This window comes from Tyto alba, unplaced genomic scaffold, assembly GCF_018691265.1.
Source record: "Tyto alba isolate M040663 unplaced genomic scaffold, T.alba_DEE_v4.0 Super-Scaffold_6, whole genome shotgun sequence".
Taxonomy (NCBI): domain Eukaryota; kingdom Metazoa; phylum Chordata; class Aves; order Strigiformes; family Tytonidae; genus Tyto; species Tyto alba.
In genome coordinates, this window is record NW_024881327.1 from 8,986,807 (window position 1) to 9,010,250 (window position 23,444).

Here is a 23,444-nt window from a genome sequence, read left to right on the forward strand (position 1 = left end):
TGTCGGTTACAAAGAAGACGCAGCTCGTGCTATCGCAGCAACTTAGCGCCTAACCACTTCATGCATCCAACAAAATCCCTCGCACGGCGCGACCTCCCCGCGGGTTCACCACCAAGCGACACGGGCAGCGCACAGAGGGCCCCGGCGGCGGGCAGGGACCTTACCGGCTCTGTCAGAGGGCTTCGAGTCCAGTTATTTTTTTTTTTTGTCCAGGCTCCCAGCCGCCGCAGGGAAGGGGACCGGCCCTCAGCCTTACCATCTTGTTTCAACGTGCGGAGCGGCTGCTTGGCTGGGGTGCGAGCGGGAGGCGGGCAGCGCGCCTACGCGCCCGCCGCAGGGACCACCCGAGGGGCCCAGAGAGGGACCCCGACTTCCTAACTCCCCCCAACCGGTGCCACAGGGGAGCGCCGAGGGCTTTTCTGGGGCGGGGGGGGTAAGGTGCGCGGCGGCGGTGCCGCTCCGGACCCGGGCTACAACCGCGACCGCCTCACCTCGGGCTCCCTGAGGCGCCTCGCGCCCCGCCCCAGCGGCCCCGCCCCGCCCCGCCCGCAGGGGGCGCCCTCGCGCCCGCCGCTCCCCGGCGGAAACTGCCCGACCCCGACCCCTGCAGGAGGCCGGGGAATGGGGGGGGGGGCGGTGTTGGGGTCCCGTCCCGCCTCAAGGGCGGCGGAGCGAGCCGGCGGTCCCCGCGGCAGCCCCCCTCACCCTCCCCCCCCCCCCGCCCTGCGAGGGCAACGGGGCGGTGGCTGCCGCCCGTTGACACGGGAGCTGGAGGAAGCGGCGGCGGAGCGCCGAACGCCGGGGTCCCCCGGGGAGGACACCCCATTTTCCCGGGAGCGCTCCCCCCCTCCACCGTCTCGGCAAGGCGGAGAAGGACACACTGAGACACCCCCCCCCTCCCTTCCTTGCGCGCCCCCCCCGGCAGCGCGGAGCCCCCGCCCGGCCACGAGGGGACCCGCGCAGGGTCTGTTTCCCCGCCGCCCCCCCCCCCCCCTTCTCCGCGCCGCACCGCTCACCTCCGCGCCCGCGGGAGCACGCGGCACCGCGCACAGCAGGGCCCGGTGCCGCCGCCGCCGCCGCCTCCTCCCATCGCGCCGCGGCCGCGCCGCCGGAGCGGGCGGGGGGGGGGGGGGAGGGCGGGGCAGCGCGCAGGCGCGGCGCGGGCGGGGCCGCGGCAGGTGACAGCGGCGGCGGCGGCCCCCGGGCTCCCCCCCGGGCCCGGCCGGTGCAACCGAGCCCGGCCCAGCGCCGGGCGCTGCCGCATCAGCCTCCCCGGCGGGGCCGTGGGCTAAGGAAGTGCCCGCTGAGCTGCCTGAGGGGTGTACCTACGTGTGTGTGTGTGTGTGTGTGTGTGTGTGTGCCTATATATATACACACATATATATATATATACATATATATATATACACGTGTATATATATACAATTTACCACACGCTGTCAGCGCAATCACAGCACCACTTCCCCGAGGACAAGGACCGCAGTGCGAGCAGCCACGCTCCCGCTGAGAAGGAAGGGGCTCCCTTCCGCAGCTGAAGCCTTCCACCCTCGCAAGCCCAGGTCAGGGAGCCGGTGAGCCGGAGGGGCAGGGCAGCAACCCCCCCTCACCCCTCCTCCTTCAAGCCCCCCCCCGCCTGGAAGTGGGTCCCCCCCAAAGCGGGCAGGACGAGCGAGCTTCGGGCAGGGTTGTGACCAGAGGCCTGGGTTACGGCACACAGGGCAGGTGGCAGGACAGGTGGGCTCCTGAAAGCCAAAGTGCCATCCGGAGATGATACAGCAAACACAGATGTTGTTCTACAGTATTTTGCTAAGAGAGTGAACCACAGTTTAAGGATAAAACCGTTTTTTAAGAACTTCACTCAAGTAAATAAATAGTCACAGGTGTAAGGAGCAAACACAGCCCACACACCCCAACACGACTTTCTTCAGAAGGTCAATTCTGAGGCAGAATCAGAAACGCTTTCTTGCCTGAGAAAGGAGGGAGGGAGAAAGAAAAAACCTCACCCCCAGCTTTGCAGAATCAGCCACCAGAACTTCTGAGCCGGGCACACGAGAGAGAAAAATCACACCTTGGCACAGCCAGGGGTGGGAAGGCAGGAGCAGGAGGACAAAAATCAGGTCACATCTCGGTGTGGAGTGCCTAAGCTGCGCTGCTGCCTCTGCCCGGGGGCCGGGATGCAGGGACCGGAGGAAGAGCGGGGGGCCAGGCGGCCTCCCCCAGCTCCTGCCCCAGAGCCCAGGCCTGTGGTCTCTGAGGTTTCACCACCCTGGCTTACAGCGTAGCAGCCAGAGGTCTGACCTACTGGTCTGGCAAGACAGCCCATTTGAGTCAGTTGATTCAAAAAAAAAAAAAAACAAAAAAACCCAAAACAAACAAACAAACAAAAAAAAAAACAAAAAGCAAAAAACCCAAACAATTAGAAGACAAGGAAAATTTTAAGAAATGCTATGTCAGAACCTGGTCGTTTTAAGCTCAAAATTCACATAATGAAAACATCTCAGCTGCAGTAAATGGCAATTCCTACCAGGAATCTCCGCTTGGCAGGGCTGGCGGCAGCTGGGGAGGACACGCTCAGCTTTGAGGCAGCATGGACATTCCTCGAGAGTGTCGGGTCACCCCTGAGGTCACCAGCGAGGAAGCGCGTTGCCGCTTGGACTGTAGCTGCTTGTGTTGGAACCAAAGAGACTTGCTTTCGCTGCTGCCAGTTATGAGCACAAGTGTTCACTCAGAAAGACAGAAAGAGCAAGCCAAACAAGAAGCTTGCATAATGGCATTGCATTTAAAACAAACAAACAAACAAACAAAAAACACAAACAAACAAACCACCCCAAAAAAACAACTCACCCAAAAACTGAACAGGGCAGCGGATGACCTGGGAGCCAGTCCGGATGTGAAGTTAAACTCTTAACTTTTCCTCACTCTAAGTTGTTCTCCCCCCGAACTTTTCCAAAACACAATGTTAGCAAATCAATTTTAAATTTTGAGCTGGTGTTTTTTCCCCCTAAAAATGTGAACATTCAGCAGGCAAAGATTTTGCCCACATGGTTAAAATTAATCCAAGTTACAAACAACTGAAAACAGGTCTTTAAAGTAGGAAGTATTAAGCAACTTTAATAATAGGTAGATCGAGCAGCCCCACCTATAATAAGCAACAAATGCACCTCCCTAGAACAGATATCATTTAGATGGGTTGGTATACTACAAAAACAAATCCTATTGTTAATATTTGAAGATTTCTAGTTAACGAAATGCTCAAGATAGTTTTCAAGATCACCTTCTTTTAAGGCATTACCTTTTTTTTTTTCTTTTCTTATGAGAGAAAATAACCTTCTCTTGTAAGCTCTGCTTTAGAGCAGAAAGCTTCTAATGCTTTAGGCTGAACATGAATTTAATGACCAAACAGATCTAATGAGAACAAAGCAATTTATACCACCCGAACAAAAGGTGTCATCATCCTCATTACAAGCTCTCATTTCTACAATGTTTGGACAAAGGCAGGAGAGAAAGTTAATCGTGACGCTCCAGTCACATTAAAACCAAGTTCTGTTTGGTTTCAAAATTAAGCACTGTGGTAGTTAACCTCTTGAAACAAACCCCTGCAATTAATTACCACTATCACATAAAACTAGCATGATGCATACACATATGAAAGTTCAAGACTGAACAGGCAACACTAGTTTTTAGCATTATTTAAGTTTTAAGTGCTTGAATTTACAGCTTTCAGTATTCTTTAAAAGGCAGCAAGGTGTATAATTATTTTTCTAATTAGCACAGTAGGACATACCATTTGTTAAGTACCATTTACTAGGAACACATTGCTGATAGCTGAACTGCTCCTGACTGAACCAATAGATTTATGCTGGCATAAACAGTAATAGCAGGGCAAACCCAAACTAAAAATTTGTTTCAGGTTTACTCTGTTCTATATCTGATCTCTGCACTTAATTAAGAAATGTTATCAGACAGCCATACTGGTACCCATCTAAGTTCTACCAACTGGTGATGCAAGGGAATTCTTGAAAGATACTCTCAATCGCTTTTTCTGCTTCTCCTGGAGTATCATATATTTCCATTCTTACAGTAGCTATTATCTTTAAAATGGGTTCTCATAAAGACATGAGACAGAGTGTATTTGTTCAGAAAACAACGTGTTTTTTACCTACAGCAATTATAAAAACTTGAACACACATTTTGCTGAGCATAAGTACTTAACAGAAATACAGAACTAATAGTGGACAGCACAGCATTGTTGATGCTCCTGCCCCCTTCTTAATTTTTTTTTTTTTTACTTTTTTTTAGGAAAGCCAGCTGAAGTGTAGTAAGTAGTGCCTTTGTGCCACCATTCTCAGCTGTAGGAAACAAAAGATTTGCAAACCATAGATTGAGCTTTTTTTGTCCAAGGCCATTGCTCTGCAATGAAAACTGATGAAACAGCAACACATCATTTTTCCTTTCCACTGCTCCTCTATCAATTTATGCTCTTCTGCACCAAGGCAGGCACAAGCCATCCGATTTGCTACTCTTACGCTACAAGGTAAAGTACTTGCTCAATTCACTTCAAACTATTGCCATGATGACAAAAATGTGTAAACACATCCCATCTACCCAGCCACTTGGTTTCCATATAAGATTGACAGAAATGAAAAGACCCTTGGTGAAAATAGGTGCACCGGGGTGAACAAGACTACTGTCACTGACACAGAACTGTACCTTCTATGCATCACTAGCTTTAACACCAAAACAACCTGAAAGAACATAAAGATGTCAAAGAACTACTAATAAAGCCAACCAACAACGAGAACAGAGAAAAATATAAACCAAGCAACGGTCAACTCCTCTGTGGAACCTCTAATCAAAAAAATAAACTTTCAATTTGACACAACTTAGCTGCCAGTAGTTGGGTAAGCTTGGGATGGGGGCAATCACAAAATACGAAAATATTAATGACTAATTAAAATACATATCTGTGACTAGTACAACCCTCACATCAAGCATGCAGCATGGAAGAGATAACAAGACTGAAAAAAAAAAAAACAAAAAAAAACCCAAAAAAACAAACCCAAACAAAACCAACAAACCCTAAAGATAATTGCAGATGGGGAATGCTAAATAATTATAATACCTTATTATGCTTGTAACACCACAACAAGGAACAAGAGCAGATAAGCAGAGAATACAAACTGAACATGCCCCCTGTTCGGTTCAAAACATAGTTGAGGGGAACATTTAGCCTTCCTTTTATATTACTTTGATCATTTTTTGAAGTAGAGACAGAACAGAGATAAGGCTGCTGGGAAAACTAGTTGACAGAAGATTGAAATCAAGCTGTTACTTTAATGATACTGCTGTGTTACTGTACTCTACTTGCATAGACCTCTCTTCAAATGTAACCATAGATACATTTTATAACCAGAAAGGTTCTTTGTCATGGCTTGACAAAGAATGAAGTATGCCGAAGAGCATTTTTTAGAGCAGAAGAGCTGTTTGTAGAACTCAAAGTGACAGGAACTGTAAGTTTCAAACAAGCCAGGAGTGCAGGTAACTGGCAGTACAGTCACGGAGAAACGAAACAGCTCCCTGGGTCCCTCTCTGTTTGGCATAGCAGCTACGACAGCATATCTGAAATGCTAACTGCTTTAAATTCTTCTTCCTGAGAAGCCTCACACAACACTAGAAGCACTAATGTGATAACTTATAACAGAGATTAAATCTTTCACAGATAAGACTCTCCTCGGTGGGTACGGCCCCCTCTTCAAACAAACAAAAAAATCCATCCTGACAACTGTCTACCTAGATAAATGCCAGCATTACAACCTTAAGATATTTATACAGCTTTACAAAGCTTGACAACCATAATCAATTCCCATTAGAAACTTCGAAAGAGCGTTCCTCGTATGATCTCCACAAGGAAACGTTTCTGAATCTGGTTAGATCGAAAGAGCTAACTTTGAATATAAGACATGAGAGCCTGAATTATTTCATGAGTACATATATTTGAATGAGGACAAAGAAAGAGAGTACTACAAAAGGCAATCAGTTTAATATCCTATCGATCAGCTGAACACAGAACCCTCCTGACGGAGGCTAACAATTAGAACCATCACTTTGGTGAGGAAAATAGAAGCCATTCTTCCTTCCCCCCAGTATTAAACAATACACAGACAGATTTTAGTGAGTAATCTTCATTGGTCAACCTTTTCTTCCAGGTGAAGAGACTAGCATTTTATAAGCCATTGCAAAAGGCTGAGGGTTACACAGTGCCACGTGGGTCACTGCGGCATAAGGCAATTTCAGATTCAAATTCACTCTTACCGTTTCTGACAGATCAGTTCCTTCTGGGCAAGGAATATCCTCAGCAGGAGACGCGTGAATCTGAAATAGAAACCAATCGCACGTGTTCCATATGTATCCTTTTCCTATAGTGTTCTGAAAGCTGATATTTCAGTTGTTGTCAGCAGGCTTGCATTCTTCATCCCTGCTATAATGCTGCTATCTGCATTTCCTAGCTCAATGGTACAGTTCTACAGCCAACTTTTCTTGTGCCATCATACCATACGCATGCCAAGATTCAGAGACAGTGGAAGTCAGTGGCTTCACAAGAGTTGGAAACGTAATTAAAACTTCCTTCACAGCTTTAAATCAAGAATTACATATACTGGAAGATTTGTTTCACTATGAGTTTACATTCAGGTTGAACTTGCACACTATTAAATCATGCTGAAATAAAACAGCATCAATGTTACCACCTCGTAGCACTTTACCAGAAATTCCTGGGCAGGTGTGGCAACTCAGAAAAACAAGACTCAGTTTTCACTGCAGAAGCTGAGTTCTATTCTTAACCATCACAAGTCAAGGAAGTTTGACTGCAAACACCTTTAATATGAATACAAAATTCACATAGGATATACATTCTGGGGAACATAAATGAACTATTACAAGAGATTCTGACAGAACAAAAAACATAAAGAAGGCTCTGCCAGGACAGGAATTTAATAAGGAATGATTAAAAAGTTTGATTTACAGTTACATTACAGTTGTGTTAAGCACTGAAAACTTTAAGAATGTCAGCTGAAAGGCATTTGAACATACAGTACATAAATCATACAATCCACACCGCTGTAAATAACATATTTGAAATATTTCATTTTACTTAATAGAACACAAAGCAACATAACATGTGCAAATGAGGACTCCAATATACTGAATTTAAAATGTCTATGATAAAATTGACGTAGAATTTTACATTTAAAGACTACACAATTGATGGAGAAATTTAAAAAGTATCCTCCATGTTAATCTCATTACCAAAGTATGCTTTTCAATTAAATAGAAAAACTATACTGGCTTGATTTCCTCTCTCAAAATCATACCTGTCCGCGAAGGTTAACTAAAGCTTTAACTTGCTCTAAGTGTACAATGAAACAGCATTTACACAGTCTCCTTTCCCTTGCTGGGAATTGACAAACCATTATGAGAAAGGATTCTTGGATTATGTACACTGGTGGAAAATATTATCTTATAAAAGGCACATACCTGTGATTTAAGGCTAGTACGGTATTTATTTCTTAGATAAAGTAAAACTTTAAATGAAATTAGTACACTGCATGGTTGGCCTCACTCAGCAAGCCACTTGGTGCAAAGCAAAAATGTGTGCTTAGAAGCCTCAGGCTGACAGTGATTCTTGCGTTAGTGTCTTTTCTTGAACCTATGATGGAAAGGTACATCTTTTAAAAAGGCATTTGCTGCAATTCCACTAGTCAATGAGCCATCCGCTACTGTTGCCTTCTATGCAGATATCACACATAGGCCTTATATTATTAATCTGCAAAATAGTCTTTTAACTCTCTCCTTTTTTAAAAGTCATATGAAAATTACTAAAGATGTTCTCTATATTCATTTATAAAATACCAGATGTTGGTACAAATCATGTAAACCTCCATTTGGAAATATTCTGACCAGCCACCAAAATGACCAGAAATCAAAAACATTATTTGTCAGTGCAAATCTATAACAGTTTTGTTTCCCCTCCCTCCCTTCCTGCCTCCCTCCCCCATCCCAGTTACAGAAATAGCCACTAACCTTTACATACAAAAGGAGTGCTCTACATTTGAAATTATGTTTGGTAACCTTAGTCACCCACCTTCCCACCAAATTCAGCTTTGCAGTATTATAAAAGGGGAAAAAAAAAAAAAAAAAATGAAGTTGTCTGTGCAAGAATCACTACGACAGTCCTTCAACCCCAACCCTTAATTATTATCAGATTTAAAGATTTTAGATTAACATTGGGTCCTCTTCTCTGATCCAATTACTGTTCTTCAAGCCAGGATGGGGCATCTGCTCCAGGAGTTTTCAATTTGATGTGGAACTGTTTAAGTGTCTGTTCAAGCTGCTTTTGATTCCCAGCAAAATATGCCGCAATGGCATTGTGGAACAGAACAAGTTGATTGTGCAATACCTTAACCTGCAGGCAAGGATAGAGATAATTAAGAGGAGGAGGCAGATGTTAACAACATCACAAGTCGGTTATAAAAAAAATAGGTGTGTTTGAGATGTTCAGACTTTGCATAGATTTAATTTAATAAAAGTTTAAAAATACAAAATGCAAATACAAAATTCTTTAGCAGTAAAGCGATTTAAAATTTTCATAAAGTATGCTTAACAGTCGATATCAACTCAGTATGCATGGACCAAAAGCAATTCACTTAACAGCATAATGTTATCAAACATCAAACACTTGATTACAAGTACTTCATTCCTTGAAATTAGATGCCAAACCTGTGTTTAAGATAGCTACCTGGCGGTCAAATGGGCTACCCTGAGACAGTACATGACAAATGCATTATTTAAGTACACAGTTCATTTATTTGCCCCCTCCCTTCCCTCCCCCTGCCTTGCGGAGAGGTGCTGTTTCCCAGCTCATGTATACCTAAGTCAAATCAAATTGAGGTTATTTTCCCAGCAATATTTCTCGCCATCTCCTGTAACACAGGATTGTTTACAGCACTTGGTCAATATCCTGACTATAACACTTCTGCAAAGTAGTCATGAAACACACAGGTTATAGCAGTAATCAAAATCTGGGGAGAAGAGCACAAGAGCAGCTGGAGGGCATCACTGTTTTTCTCTTCCAGTCTAGTCTGTGGCAAGCTATAGCACTGAGGAAGTCAAAGTTAAACAAATGTTACATTTTCATCCTAGCACACCAGTAAACCTGAAGTTGTGAATGAGTAACAGTACTGTGTTGAAAAGACATCTGTTCAGTTCCTCCTGCAGCCAAAACCTGTCCTTTTTGTCCCTGAGCGTACTCGCAGTCCAGCACCACCGTACTCGTATCAGAGCCCAAATCCCAAAGGTGGTGGCCCTGTGCCCGTTTTCAGCCTGCAAGACCTTGCGCCCAGTTGCATTCAGCCAACAGAAAAGAGAACAGAGGAACAGGGTGGCTGCCTGAGCCCAAAGGGAGGATGTGGTAGGTAGCAGACTAAGCTTTCTCTACTCAAATTTTGTATCACTGCCTCATCTCTCAGCACAATCCACAAGGGATGGTCTATTCCTGTCATGCTGGGAAGGAAAACTGTCCTTGGGCCAGGTTTGGCCTATGCCTACCAGTTGGTCATCCCTGTTTTAACAGGTTATTTGGCTAACATGCTTTTCTGAAATGCATGCGACTCGATACAGAAATATTTTATTGCCTTAATTTAAGAAAAGATCTCAATTTTTTTAAAAAACAACATATTCTAGACATGCAACTACAGTAGAAGAGCATAACATTTACACTATACGCAGAAATATAGTCATTCACTTTCAAAATAAAATACCTTGAGAAAAAAGAGCAGAGCATGTGTGTGTGTGCATGCACACAGGTACATATAAAAGTTTCAGCACTACAAGTTGAAATTTCTTTCATGAATGTACAACACATTTTTTTTTACTGAACAGTCTCATTTCAAAATTAAGTTTTGCCCATAAACTGACATCTGCAGAGACCTTAGTATCCTACTTAAGTGATAACCTCTTGTCGGTGGTCCAAATTTTGGTTTAGGTTGCTCTGACAATTTGAAGACTTGCTCTGAAAATTCGTCTCCCCTAATAACTGAGGCTAATTTAACTAAATACATGTCAAAGAATAGGCTTTTTGCCTCATTATCAGTGTAAAATGATAGGTTACTCCATCAATAGGCTCTCCGAGAAAAAAACGTAAGGTATGTACAGTTAGGAGTTCACCGTGCACATTGTATCTTGAGACAATGTGGGGTTTTTTTCCATTTACAGTAGACTTCACAAAATTTATCACGTACAGATGTTTTAACATTTAGGAGATGCAGAATCTAGCTAACTACACTTGTTCAACAAACATAGTTCAGCTTTTCAGAGTCATAGAAGATGGTCCCCTTTTTAGTTTGCATGGGAACATATGTATATAAATACATGTGGTTTTTTTAATCTACAAAAATTTTCATTCCCAAAATATTAAGTCATACAAGTGGAAAATGTCACAACATAAAGGGTTTGCTTTTAAAAGTTTAGAGAGCAAAAAGAATTTAGCAGGTGCAGTCTTTTTCTTGAGCAGATTCTTTCATCATTGACATGTAAGACTTCACACAATCCAAGCTAGGAATTCTACGCAGAAGTACACCTACTGTTCTAGCATATAATTAAAACGTTACAAGAGTTTTATTCATACTGTTTGTAGGAACTCAAATAAAACAGGGGTAATTAAGCCACCCTCCCAGCCCAAATTCATCAATTTGAGACCAAATTTGGTACTTTGTTAGGGTAGCTTTTAACACAAAGCTTCTGTCAACTGCCCTGAAGTCTTCTGATAATTTTATATTCAGTGAGGCCTAGGCTCAAGTATGCATGCACACACAGAGGCAGGAACTCACAGTGCAGAGGCAGATGATTTGGAGTGAAAAAATGTTTGTTTTGAACTACCAGAGCTACCTCATTGTATGAGGTTGTATCCCCAAGCCAGATCATTGTGGTGTAAATTTTGTGATCGTTATCAAACTGGTTACAGAGGTTCAAGGTGTTACAACTTCTGCTCTCCTCCTTCAGAAGCTAAGTGAATCCCAGAACTGATGGTGGGATCTTCTTATCCATCGCTTCATTCAGGTAACTTTAAGTTTAAATTTCTAGAAAGACACCACTTAAAACTGTCTGAGACTGTAGAAAGAAGCTCTACTATGAAACAGCAGCCAGCTAAGAGAAAAGAGGAAAAGCTGTAACATCTCAAATCACCTGATGTCCACAGCAAAAACACCTGCAATCACAGCTAAGAACCAGACAAGTATTCACTTAAAGTCAAGTTCAAACCTAACCAGTTTTCCCATGAAAAAATCTCAGCCTTACCCACTCCTGTATCCAGCCACTGATTCTTACTTCCACACTATGTTTCACCTTAGCCCTCTGTTGGCAAAACAGTCATGCAGTTATGTAGTCAGTTGGATCAGGGAACAGATCTAGATTAAAACTAACCAGACAACAACATATTTGCTTTAACCTGAATCAGTTCCCCAATCTGATTCTCTGCACAACTGCAAAAACTTTTGTAAACAAAACAGAGAAAAAAGAGGGGTAGAAGATGAAGTGACCACTTTTTTTTTTTTTTTTTTTTTTGCAGCAAAGTCTTGAAGTGACTGTGAGACTACAATGCTAAATGCCAACTCTTGGACACTAGTCTGTAGCACCTATTCCAGTAAAGAAGCATTTGAAGATTTGCCTTTCAGACAAAGAATGTTAATGGTATGCTGCTAAAATACAGGTTACAACGTATGACTAGCATCCCTGTCAAAAAGCCATCACGTTTTACAGTTGAACATTATTTAAAATCATTGTTCATTGGTAATTAACTATGTACACCTATTTGTTCCTAATTACAAGCAGAGTAAGCACTCCATAATAGACTTGGCAAGCTTAAGTCTCAAAACAAAACTGAAGTTTGTGGATAAGCATAAAAAATGAGCATGCCCTAAACAGAAGACTTAAGTTTCATACACAGAAGTTACTATAGGTTGGATTTGAATTTTCACATTTCCTCTGAATACTCTTAACATTTAATTTCTTTTTAATGTTGTCCTCTTCCCTTCCCCACTCCAAACACTATTTTCTGTGGCACAGTAAGTACAGATTTATTTGTATCCTCTGCATTCAGACTGTTTCAGCCATCTAAACGACCAGAAAGACTAACCCCATTCTAATCTTTCTGTCAGTTTGTACCTCCTCACAACTACCATAATCCTTTCCCCTAGCTATCTTTATTTGAAGTTATTTGCCTAAACAGTTACGTCATCTGGGTTTCCATTAGATTACATATTGCTTTCATGTGTCAAAGCAAGCATTTAAATATCAAACTCCTGAAATACAACTCCAAGAAGTGCATTCAAATTCTTTTTCTACACAGAATGATACTTGACATTTCTTGAGTGCATACATTAAAAACAGTTTTTTCTTTCTTAAAAAGTTGATACCGTTTAAAAAAAAAAAACATTAGTGATAGAAATCTTCAAGCTAAGAACAGGCCACCATCATTATTAAAAAAAAAAAAAAAGTAACTATTTGTAAGCTACAGACTTTGATTACAGCTATTCTTATACTCAATGCCACAAACTTCTACAGAACTCTGCCAGCTGGGGATTGCACCAATACAACTTTGCAGCAACATTAATTAAAAAAAAAAAAAAAAATCAGTTCTAACTTCAAGATCAAATGCTATAATGAAAAGTGAATAGAAATCTTGTACAGCTTGGTTTTACGGACAGAAACTTGCAATCCCAGCTTTACTATAATGCAGTTCTCTGAATCCTTGTGGACTTTTAATTGAAATATTAACATAGGAACCCAGGAGAACAGGTATAAAGAGACTGCAACCACGTGACACCTTTTTTCTCCTAAACATAGGGCCAGCTACATTATCGCTGTTTGGTGACTTTTGCAGCAACACTGATCAACCAGAGCCCACCAGCCAGTTAAACTGGCTTTATAGTTCCTTTGCAGTGACAGCTTGAATCACCTTCCAGTTTTCCCCGCTCTCCTCATCTCATGCTTAACCAAATATGGGACAAAACTTTTGAGTGGGAACATAATTGAGTGCATCTAGTAGAGGTACATTTACAAAATAACATCTAGGATTGTTTTTATATTAATTTTTCAGGCAAAAAATACATATTTTTAAAAAATGCTTAATATTGGTCAGACTGTAAAAATGTATTTTTTGGGAGATAACCACGAACTGATTTATCTAATCTAAAATTAAACCCTAAATTGCTTAATTGCTTTGCAACAGCAAGGTTTCATTGCACAATTCTGTTTTCAACATAGAAGTAATAATAACAACTAAGCCTGACACTACACTGTACTACATCCTGTATCCATATATACAAAACTTGAGGCCCAAAGGTTTACAATGTACAATAGAAAATTTATATGGCTACCATACCATTTTCTTATCCAAAAAGGCTTCTCTAGTTAGGACAAATATTAATTCACATCTGGATTCAGCACGATGACAATACATATCAACAAAGTTAGTGATTAGAGATTTGCATGTTCTAGTATATTGTAACATAAGTCTGGCAAGGCCATGCGTTGGTATAGCTATTCCAATACTAACCCTCATTTGCCTTGTATGCAACAAGCCTGCAACAACACAGGCTTTCTAAACCAGGCTACAAAAAATCCCTTTGTGAGAGACTGAGTAAAACCAGTATTTTGTGTGTGTGATCTTCCTTTATTTTGATCTCCAACTCTATCAAACGGGCACCAACGCGGTCCTGGGGATAGACACACAAAATGGCAAGTTCCTGGTACCAAGAACACAGTATCAGTATAACCACTCTAATTCCCTCCCTGAGACTAACGTAGCAGCTTAACAATATCAAAATCACCCTTCCACTTGGGAGCGGAAAAGCGCACTTGGAAGTATCATATACGGTGCTCAGTGTGAGCCATCTCCTAAACAGGGCACTCCTCCCACAGCCGAGGCAGCTGTCTCACAGACATGCTCATACAGCTGCACCCACTGCGCTCCTCCTCCTGCCCTCTCCTTCATGTTAGGCACATGCTGTAGTTATAGGTGTTTAAATTATGATGGATCACAGCAATTGTTATTATCTACCTTTGGAAGAAGTAGAACATCTGAGATTAGTAAATCTAATGGAGACTAAAATCTAGTTCCTACACTTACTGATCCTGTACTCATTGAGTTAATAATACTTTAAAATATAAAAAGTATTACTATTAATTTTATTTTATATATATAATTATTATATTGATTTAAGTGCAGTCATACATGCTTCATATGTGGCTAAAAACTGAAAGGGATGTTTACAATGGTTATGCAGTTGCTTGGCAAATCCATTGTGCATTCCAATTTCTTAATACTAGCTGCAGGACAAGAATGAGGTCTAAGAAGAGCTCCCCCTACACTGACAATAGTAAAAAAAATGGTTGACATCAGAAAAAGGAATAAAGATGACAGAGTAGTAAGAACATCGTCTCTCAGATAACCACTGCCTCCCACTACACCCCAGGAAACATTCTGGGCAACAGAAGCACAAAAAACTATCAAAGAAAGATGCAAGCTAGGAAAAAAGTGTTCCTGAAATGAAAATTTATGATTAGGATTAAGATTACATATTGTTCATTATGAAGAATACTATACAATAAATAGAAAACACCCAAGTAAAGCTTACCTGAGTAAAACTCCCAGTAGATAATTATACTTAAGCCAATACTTGACTGTAAAGGAAGTCCTTTCTATGGCTTATTTGGGAACAAAATTACATACACCCTTTAGTAAATATTTTGACATCTCTAGTGTCAAAACTGAGAAATGTCAACCAGTGATAAAAAGGCATAAGCATGTGAAAGTCCCCTCTGTATTAATGTAAAAGAAAAGGCAGGAAGGAAAAAACAATCTCTCTCAGAAAAGAGATTGTAGGCTGTGACCGCTAACAGTATGCTTGGTTTAATTCAAGACTGTCACTAGGAAGGCAACTTCTTTAGAGTTCACTAAATTATCTAATCTAGGTTTTCTTTAAAAACTATGGAAACTTTTTTGTACAAAGACGGAAATAAAATGCTTTCACCCTGAAGTTATCCTACCTGTATAAACGTAAATAGATCAGTCTGCTATATAGTTAATCCAAACCAAGAGGAAGCACAGTAAGTGTTATTTTCAATCAATTTGAACTTAAGCATCACAATTCCTGTACAGATATGAGCTAGGAGGATCACACAATTTCAACAGAAGTACATTATATTAGTAGCATACAACTTACTAGAAGATGAAAGCAAGGAGGAAAGAAACCCGGAACACCTTCAAGTATACCCATTTTCAACCTAGCATAGTTTTAAAACCCAGTTCTTATGATCATTTTCTAATTTAAGCACAAATATCAGCATTTAGATTAAACTTCTTAATTTCAATATGGATTTTTTTCAGTTTGAACATTAATGGGCTACAAGTTCAGCAAGATAAACAAATGAAAGCAGGGCAACACCACTTTTTAATCATCTGGTGATCTGGTTCATCAGCTCTTAATGGTTATGTGATTGTAGACCCCTGGTCCTAATGTAAATGCCTGTATGAATCAGCAGTGCTCAAGAGCTACCTTTTTAGCATATACTGGTTTGGAAACCAAAAGGTTTGTTGATTTTCTCCACTTTCTTCTCATCTGATGATGGTCCATGTTTCTTCCCTGTCTTCCATCTTTATTCTAAATAGCTGATGCAACTGCATATGTGATAATATATTAAAAAATTCAGAACGCCAATTAGTTCTAATTAGTTTAGCTTGTCCCCATCATATTTCCTTAAAGTTTTCTCCTTCCATGCAAGGAGCATGCTTTGCTACCGCTGTCATTAGGGGCCACTCCTGTATTCCCTGACAGGCAGTTGTTACCTACATTCAGATCTTTGAAATATATGAATTAACCCATACTGAAAATGTTAATCCACTGCTAGACATGGACAAACTGACAAACCACTATCTTTTATGTGATTTTTGATCACATTTTCCTCCCTATGAAGACATAGGAAATACAGTCACAGATGTTTACAACCATTTCATTTACTATGAGCATGAACAAAAATCACATCTTGAAAGACCATCGGTTTTATATCTAATTAGAAACAATTTAGAAAGACTTTGAGCACAGTGAGTGTATTCTGTATGGCAATTCTGGTTTTGCCTGGTAGAGTAAGAGGGTTAAGAATCCCATCACTAAGAGGGTACAGATGAAATGGTATGGCTGGAATAAACACATATGGGGAAAAAACCCAAACAACTTTAACAGTTCAAGAGCCTTGTTTAGAATTAAGAAACTGTACGGAGATTAATTACAGAAAATTTTATTTTTTGGTTCAGTTATGAAAGAAAACTTAATTTTGAAGCATCTTCACAATCCTCTCACTTTCTTTGTGCATATCCTCCGTGACAGTGTTGTCAAATGTAAGTATTACTCTGAATCTTAAATCAGATGTTGTATCACTCATTTAGCCATTAAATGCAATAAACTGGAAAAGTAATGCTTTTCCAAACTTGAAACCTCCCATATCAAGAAGAAACTTACTGCCATAATATTTGCCTTTTGTAGCTGGAGCAGCTCGGTTAGGGACTTTTAAGGCGGCCTACTTTAAAAGTGTATCCTTCAGTGATACAACAAGAACTCAGAAAATTCATCTTATTCTCTTTGCTTGCTCTGCTTTTTAATTAAGATATATTTTAAGATCTAACAACTAGAGTATTCCTAGCAAAGCAGAAACTTGCAGGACAAAACTAAACATAACATCAGAAGTTGTAGCTTACCTTATTTTCTTCCAAAAATTTCAGTTTGATAGATACATCATTACGCATTTTGTCATATTTCTCTTTATGCACTTGAAACAGTTGTTGTGATTGCTCGATCTTTGGCAGAGTGTTTGCATCACGTGGGCCAAGATTCAGTTCTTCTAGGTCTGTTCGATAGGCATCATATTCAATCCTGAGAAGAAAGAGGAGGATGAAAAAAACCTAAAGGCAAAGTGTCTCAAAACAGACCTCACATATAGGGCCAAGCACAATAGAAGATGAACAAAACAGTCAAGTGTGGAAAAAATAAGAAACCCAGGCAAGTTTTTTAGGCCATCTTCCTATTCATCAAGCAAAACCACCACCCTTAAGTACGTTGTATAAAGCTGCCAGGTACTGTTGCCCTTTCATTCCTGTCTCAGCCACATGCTCCCAATCCTCTGTTTTGTGTTGGCTTCAGTGGTCAGAGCCCTTCCTCAGACATCTCAGCTTACTGACACAGATGAAGCTAGTAAATCTTTTTTCAGGTTATTCTTCTGCCATTGAATCAGTTCAGTGAGGAGTTTGTGTCGAGAGCAAGAGAACCACCAAGAGTAGAACGTCCCCTTTAAGCAGATGTTTAAGCAACAGCTCACTTCTACCAAACTGTCCCAAGGCTTTTTCAGCATGCTCTAGGCTTCTCTGTATGCATTAATTGGAAGAGTTTTATAGTTCTTCCACAAATAGTCTTGCGATAACTTCTCTGCCCTAGGGAGAAACAAGCTGCAGAAAGATGATGCATTATTTATACTCTACTGAGGACCTATCTTATTTTCCTAGGGAGGTCAGACTCTGCATCAATACCACCACTGAAGGAGATAAAGGAAGAGAAAGACAGAAAGTTAAGACTAACATCCAGGTACGTATTTAAGCTAATTCTGCAAAGGTGTATATGCCCCACTTCTAGATAAGACAGACGGAAAGTATTTTCTAATTTACTTCTGTTCTCACCAAAGTATCTATCCTGGATAATGCTAGCAAAAACAGAACTGATGTTATGGTATAGGCTCTTGGCTGAAGATACCTGACAACATTATAATTGAACCAGCTAGTCTTCATATACCACTGTTTATTACAAAAGTAATAAACCTCTTCAATATCCTTCCATTTTACACCGTATCATTTTATTGCATGATTAGAGATGAGCCAGTCATACCTTCTTTCTCATTTTAATGGAAACAATCGGAATGTCTTAAAAGTATTTTATAATATAGATGTCTGAACACATAACTAAATATTCAAAACCATCAATTTTTATTTTTTCCAATAAATTGTATTTAAATTAATCTTTCTATTCATCAACACATAGCATTTATAAGTGGGAAAAGCACCTACGGAATGTTAGTAGTATAAAGATTGTATCACTAAATTCATCTTCTGCTTTCCATTGTTACAAGTCTATTAAACACTGTATCCGTGCCAGATAAACTATTTTTATATTTTAAAACATTACTGCAAGTGGACAAGATGAACGTAGCAACAGCCTCTAACGTTTTTCTTCCTGCTCTTATGTAACGTGCTCCTTTGTTCACAGCCATCTAGCATTTGACCAGGTAAAGCAACAGACAATCGCCAAAAAAATCACTCCAAGGTCATGGGCAGCCCTGCCCAAAGCCCCACGCTTTGTTCCCATATGCCTTTGTAGATCTCAAATAATGGAATCTAGGATATCAGTAGGTGATAGATGCCAATTTTAATGGAACAAACCAACCTATTTCTAGCTTTTCAAACATGCACTTTTCACAGACATTTCTCAAACTGGAAACAAATCAAGACTAAAAACTGGTTATAAAAAACAACTTTTCAGTTAGTATAACTGCCTTAAAATAAAATGCAACATTTTCAGAGGTAAAAGGAGTAATATTCACAGGGCTCTTTCTGATTCTCATTGCCACTGTGATTCAGGTTTTCTTTGAAGAGTTTATGGCTTAATTCCAAAAAGGAAACAAGCCAGTAGAGAGCTGATAGATGAGGGGAACAGATAAATGCTGAAGTGCAACCGGGGACAGGAAAGAGAAAGCACAGAAGTAAGTGTGATGGACTGGATATGTAAGAGAAGAATCCTTGTTATTTATTTGTCTTACTGAAATGGCAAAATACTTTATTTCTTTAATGAACAGGAATGGAAAGTATTTCAGGAGGGAAGAACCATATATTGAAAATGACTGGTAAGAACAATTGTACTGGAAGTGTTTTGTATCAATTTTCAAGGAGATACCTGGAAAATGCGTAAAGCAATTTTTTTTATTTTTTAATACTTCAGTGTCAAAAATAAAGCACTATGTTATATTCATATTAATTCTTTCATGCTTTTTTGAAAGTTTTCCTATATATCAAAACAGTAACTCACTATATTGCTTATAAATAAGCATTAAAACAGAACAATTAGAAAAAGAGAGGGAAAGAACTTCAAAACTTGAGTGGTTTGCAATTTTTGACACACACACCCCTCACTCCCTACCACCACCACCACCCAACACCACCCCACCCCACCCCCAAAAAAAAAAATTCACAAAAAATTATAAGCATAAACTACATCCTTTGGCAAATTAAAAGAAATACACTTTAACCCATTAAGTGAAAGGAAGTCCGAATGAAACCAAGCATCAGAAAGGACCACAAGTCCTAACCTCGTTAGGAAAAGGGAACCTGGCTTTAGAGTACTAGGCCACATTTGAAAGTAATCTTCTCCTGGGCAGGAAACCCATTATCTACTGCTAGATGTTATTCACTCACTAAGAAATTTCATTTTTATTTTCCCCTTTCTGACCAAGCCTGCAACTTCTGCATAAAAACTGAAATGTGAATTGCTCATATTGTGCATCAACAAAAGTACAAGATTAAATGTTTTTCAGTCAGACTATTTTACCTATTACAATGTAGCTGGATAAAAGGGTTAATCTTGTACTGCCACACTGCCTAAAAAGCCACCTTAATCTAGCAGGCAGGAAGAAATAGCTATAATTACTCCTAGAGGTAACAAGTAAAATTAAGTTTACAACAGAACATTTACAAAACATTTGAAGATATGTGCAATGAGGCAGTTAACTAAACCCTTATTATATGAGTTTTTTTACAAGGTTTTTATCTGACAGGTTAGTCAGTCAAATACAAGGACTAAGCCGATACAAAGTCTGTTTCCTGAAGGTTAGTTTGGAATGAAAATAGCTAGACACAGAATAGCTACCTGGCACTTTCATACTGTTTCACAGTCAATAATGTATCTTCAATTGTTTTATTCACCAATGTATTCACACTGGCAATAAAAAAGTTAATAGCCCCAAGAAGAGTTTCTCCATTTTTAGCTAGAAGTTTCTGCGTATCTGCATTGTAGCCAAACTCCTCCTATAAACAAAGAGCAGAGAAAACAAAACTGTAGATCATTTAAAGTCATAAAATTCATCAACAACTATACAAAAAAAACCACACACACACAGATGTGACAGTTCTTTCACTTCTGTTTGGGTATGGTTATGATTAAACAGACACGATTTCAATGCAACATTCAGTTCACAGTTTTTATGAAATCTCTAACATCAGTAAACCATGGTTTACAATTTTGTTACGACACATGACATTAAATCCTATTTTATGTGATTTTTCTGCACTCTGAAGTCTTGAATGTTACTTAAAAATAAGTGCTAATGTAATCTTTACATTGTCATTCAGCAGGGTTTTAATCCAGCATTTCTCATGTGATTGTCTATGTAATGCTTTAATATGAACAGAGACACCTCTACATTAAATACAGTAATGTAACTAAATTCAGAAGGGCACACAGCATTAATTAGCTATTAAGTTTTATTCTTACATTCTGGAAAAGAGCACTGCAAAAACTCCCAACATCTATCACAGTTTAATAGGCTGTAAATAATTGAAGAGCAGAGCATTATAATGGATAGCAAATAAAAACGATAATGTAGCTCAGGCATAAATTTTGAAGGGACAAGGGCAAAAGTATTTCCAAGGCATTTCAATCACATTTGGATACGTTTGTTCATGTCTTTTTGTTAACAGTAGTGTAAGCCCTGACCAAGGCTGCAAAGATTTTCCTAATGCATGGATGCCAAACAAGTCCAATTATTATATTTATGTCATCCATATGGCATCTTCATATTCCGCAGATGGGAGTTCTCACAAAAGAATAAAATCTCTGGTTGTAATGGCTGTAAAACACACTACGCTCATATTTGGAACTTGGTCTTTTTAGGCTTGCACACTGCCAACAACTGACTCAGAAGTGCTGTATTCTCCCAGTTTCCTTTCATCTGTCTAGAACACAAACACCAAAGCCAAATGATATTTCATGTTAATGTTAATGACTTCATGAGTATAAGGGTAATGCACCATGGTAAGGGAAGAAGCCTCTAGAAAAGGAGGGGCAGTGGAAGCAAGCAATATGAAGGGGAAGCAAAAAGGAAGAGAACTTAGGGCAAGTTTTCATGAGCTAAGCCCTGTAAACACAGCTAAATCTGTTGCATTTGCTTTGCACAGCTGCTTTGGTGGCAAAAGCTGTCAGCCAAATCACTACGGACCTTGCTGAAATAATAAAAAAAACCCACACCAACACAACAGTCTTTTTCAGCTAGTTTTTCTCTAACATTGCCAGCTACACAGTAACACAAGTGCTAGCACAGGGAATTAATAGGAGCATACAGGCAGAGACAACAGCAGTAGGACTGCCCCTTTCAGCCGTGTTTAGTCCCATCTCTTTTCCCTCCTCCAGGCAAGACTGTCCTTAGTTTTCCAGTCCATCCTCTGACCTAGATCACTGCAAACCCAAGTGAGTACCACTACCAATTCAGAGGCAGTGGGGAAGAAGGATGGGACTGCAGTGTCTGCCTACGAGACATATCAGCCACCAAAACTGTCCTTCTACAGGGCTGGTTCGTAGTTTCATATAAACACTTTTGAGTTTTGTCCATGACCTCTGTGGATACCTCTTACGAAAGAGACAGGAAATCCTTTCTGTATCAAGAGTTTAAACTCAGTTCATACTCTATGCACAGGTCAATTAAAATTGGAATTCATCTGTCTATATAATTGGAGGCACATGAGCCTGGAACCAGCAGTTATCTTTGTATCCAAAAGAGAAACAGCAAAATATTCACATCAAGCAATACCTCTGCAGATACCACACTGAGATCTCATTTTGTTATCATGTATAAAGTAGTATTACCTTAAGAAGTGGTGTGGGTTTGGGGTTTTTTTGTTTTGTTTCGCTTCTTTAAACTTATATATTGTTATCACATTAAAGACTAACTGTTCAGAAACTTCACTTTTAGTCTTAAACAAGTTTTAGAGGCAACAATGCTATCCAAACATCCAAGAAGAATAGACCAGGCTACAGATAGTAATACAGTACAGATTAAACAACAGGGAAACACAAAGAGGAAAGAGACAAACATCAGGCAAGTCTCCAAGAGGGAAAGGTTAGATAACTTTTATTACAGCAACAGAAACCTTTATTTGATTTTCATCAACAGCCCCATTCAATAATCTACACAAGAGATGAATGACTGAAACAAATTCCAAGACCAGTACAAGATGCTGAAAGAACCTGGAAAAACAGCATTAGAAGTTACAAGCTACTCATGGAAAAAAAAACAAACATTCATTCAACAAGAGCAAGATGCCATATTTAATCCAAGTTTCAGAAGAAACACCCAGCTTTGGCACATGCTTCACAACAATCACCAAGTTCTGTCACAAACCACATGTCCATATTTGTGTCAAGAATAAGCTAATTATTAAAAACTTCTTTTAGCAGATTAATTAATTTCTTAGCTGCTACAAGTGCTCTACTTTCACAGATTTTCATCTGTCAGACTGTAATATTGAAAATTCCTGTACACCACTGCAGGAGCCTCAATTTTTTTCAGCTAGCTATCAGTTAAGGTTCCTCTGTGCAAACATGAACTCCGTCTCCTCCCTTAAAATTCAATGGGAATAGACATTCATGAAAATGGAAAAACAGACAGAGGTTTTAAGTTTAATAATCACAGAGATAATTTGGGCTGTTTCAGCAGCTATGTTTTAGGGAATCAATAATCCCCTTAATATTGGTTTTCCAAAATATCAGTAGCAGTATCAAACTGCTTTAACTGTGGAAGTACAGAAAAATCAATGTAGAAGCAAGCCAACTACTATGTTTTGTATGCAACATCTACTTTCTCCCTTTTTACAGCAATTTTATTATTGGCAACAAAAAAGTGCCAGTGTTAAATAAACTTCTAAACCAAGGAATCGTAACTTCACAAATGCAGATATCTAAAGATTATCTGTCTTGCTCAGGGACTCCAAACAACATAAGAATACTGATTAGTCCTATTAGCAAAATTCTGATTTAAAAAGGACTTTGAGGTGAAATCTCAAGGCTTAAATATACTACAGAAAAATAATTGACTCACATTCAATATGCACAAGTGAAGTAACGTGCCCTATTCTACTTACTCCCAGGTATATTCCCCAAAAACATCCTGTAATTGAAATGACCTAACACTCTGGAACACTTCGATGACATTTCATTAGAAGCAAAATTAATAGTAAAATGCATTTTCTATACAAAGGAAAGTTATCAGTTCTTGAGTTTAACCATCAGCTAAAGACAAACATT

General features: G+C 39.8%; 2 protein-coding genes across 9 annotated transcripts in view; both read right to left on the bottom strand.

The window, feature by feature from the left end:
- The window catches only part of FHDC1 (FH2 domain containing 1), a 36,960-nt gene extending 35,879 nt beyond the window's left edge, over nucleotides 1-1,081 (bottom strand). Inside the window, exon 1 of the mRNA XM_042808263.1 lies at nucleotides 1,017-1,081. The gene's annotated coding sequence lies outside the window, so the exon portion shown is untranslated. The remainder of the gene's footprint in view (nucleotides 1-1,016) is intronic.
- A 5,582-nt stretch (nucleotides 1,082-6,663) lies between these two features.
- Nucleotides 6,664-23,444, bottom strand: part of ARFIP1 (ADP ribosylation factor interacting protein 1) — a 45,399-nt gene continuing 28,618 nt past the window's right edge. For all 8 annotated transcript variants that reach the window (XM_033007236.2, XM_033007238.2, XM_033007235.2 and 5 more), the window contains 3 exons: nucleotides 20,016-20,173; nucleotides 16,808-16,982; nucleotides 6,664-8,461 (listed from right to left, as the gene is read on the bottom strand). In XM_033007236.2, the coding sequence (XP_032863127.2) occupies nucleotides 8,306-8,461; nucleotides 16,808-16,982; nucleotides 20,016-20,173 (489 nt within the window). In that variant the 3' untranslated portion in view covers nucleotides 6,664-8,305. The remainder of the gene's footprint in view (nucleotides 8,462-16,807; nucleotides 16,983-20,015; nucleotides 20,174-23,444) is intronic.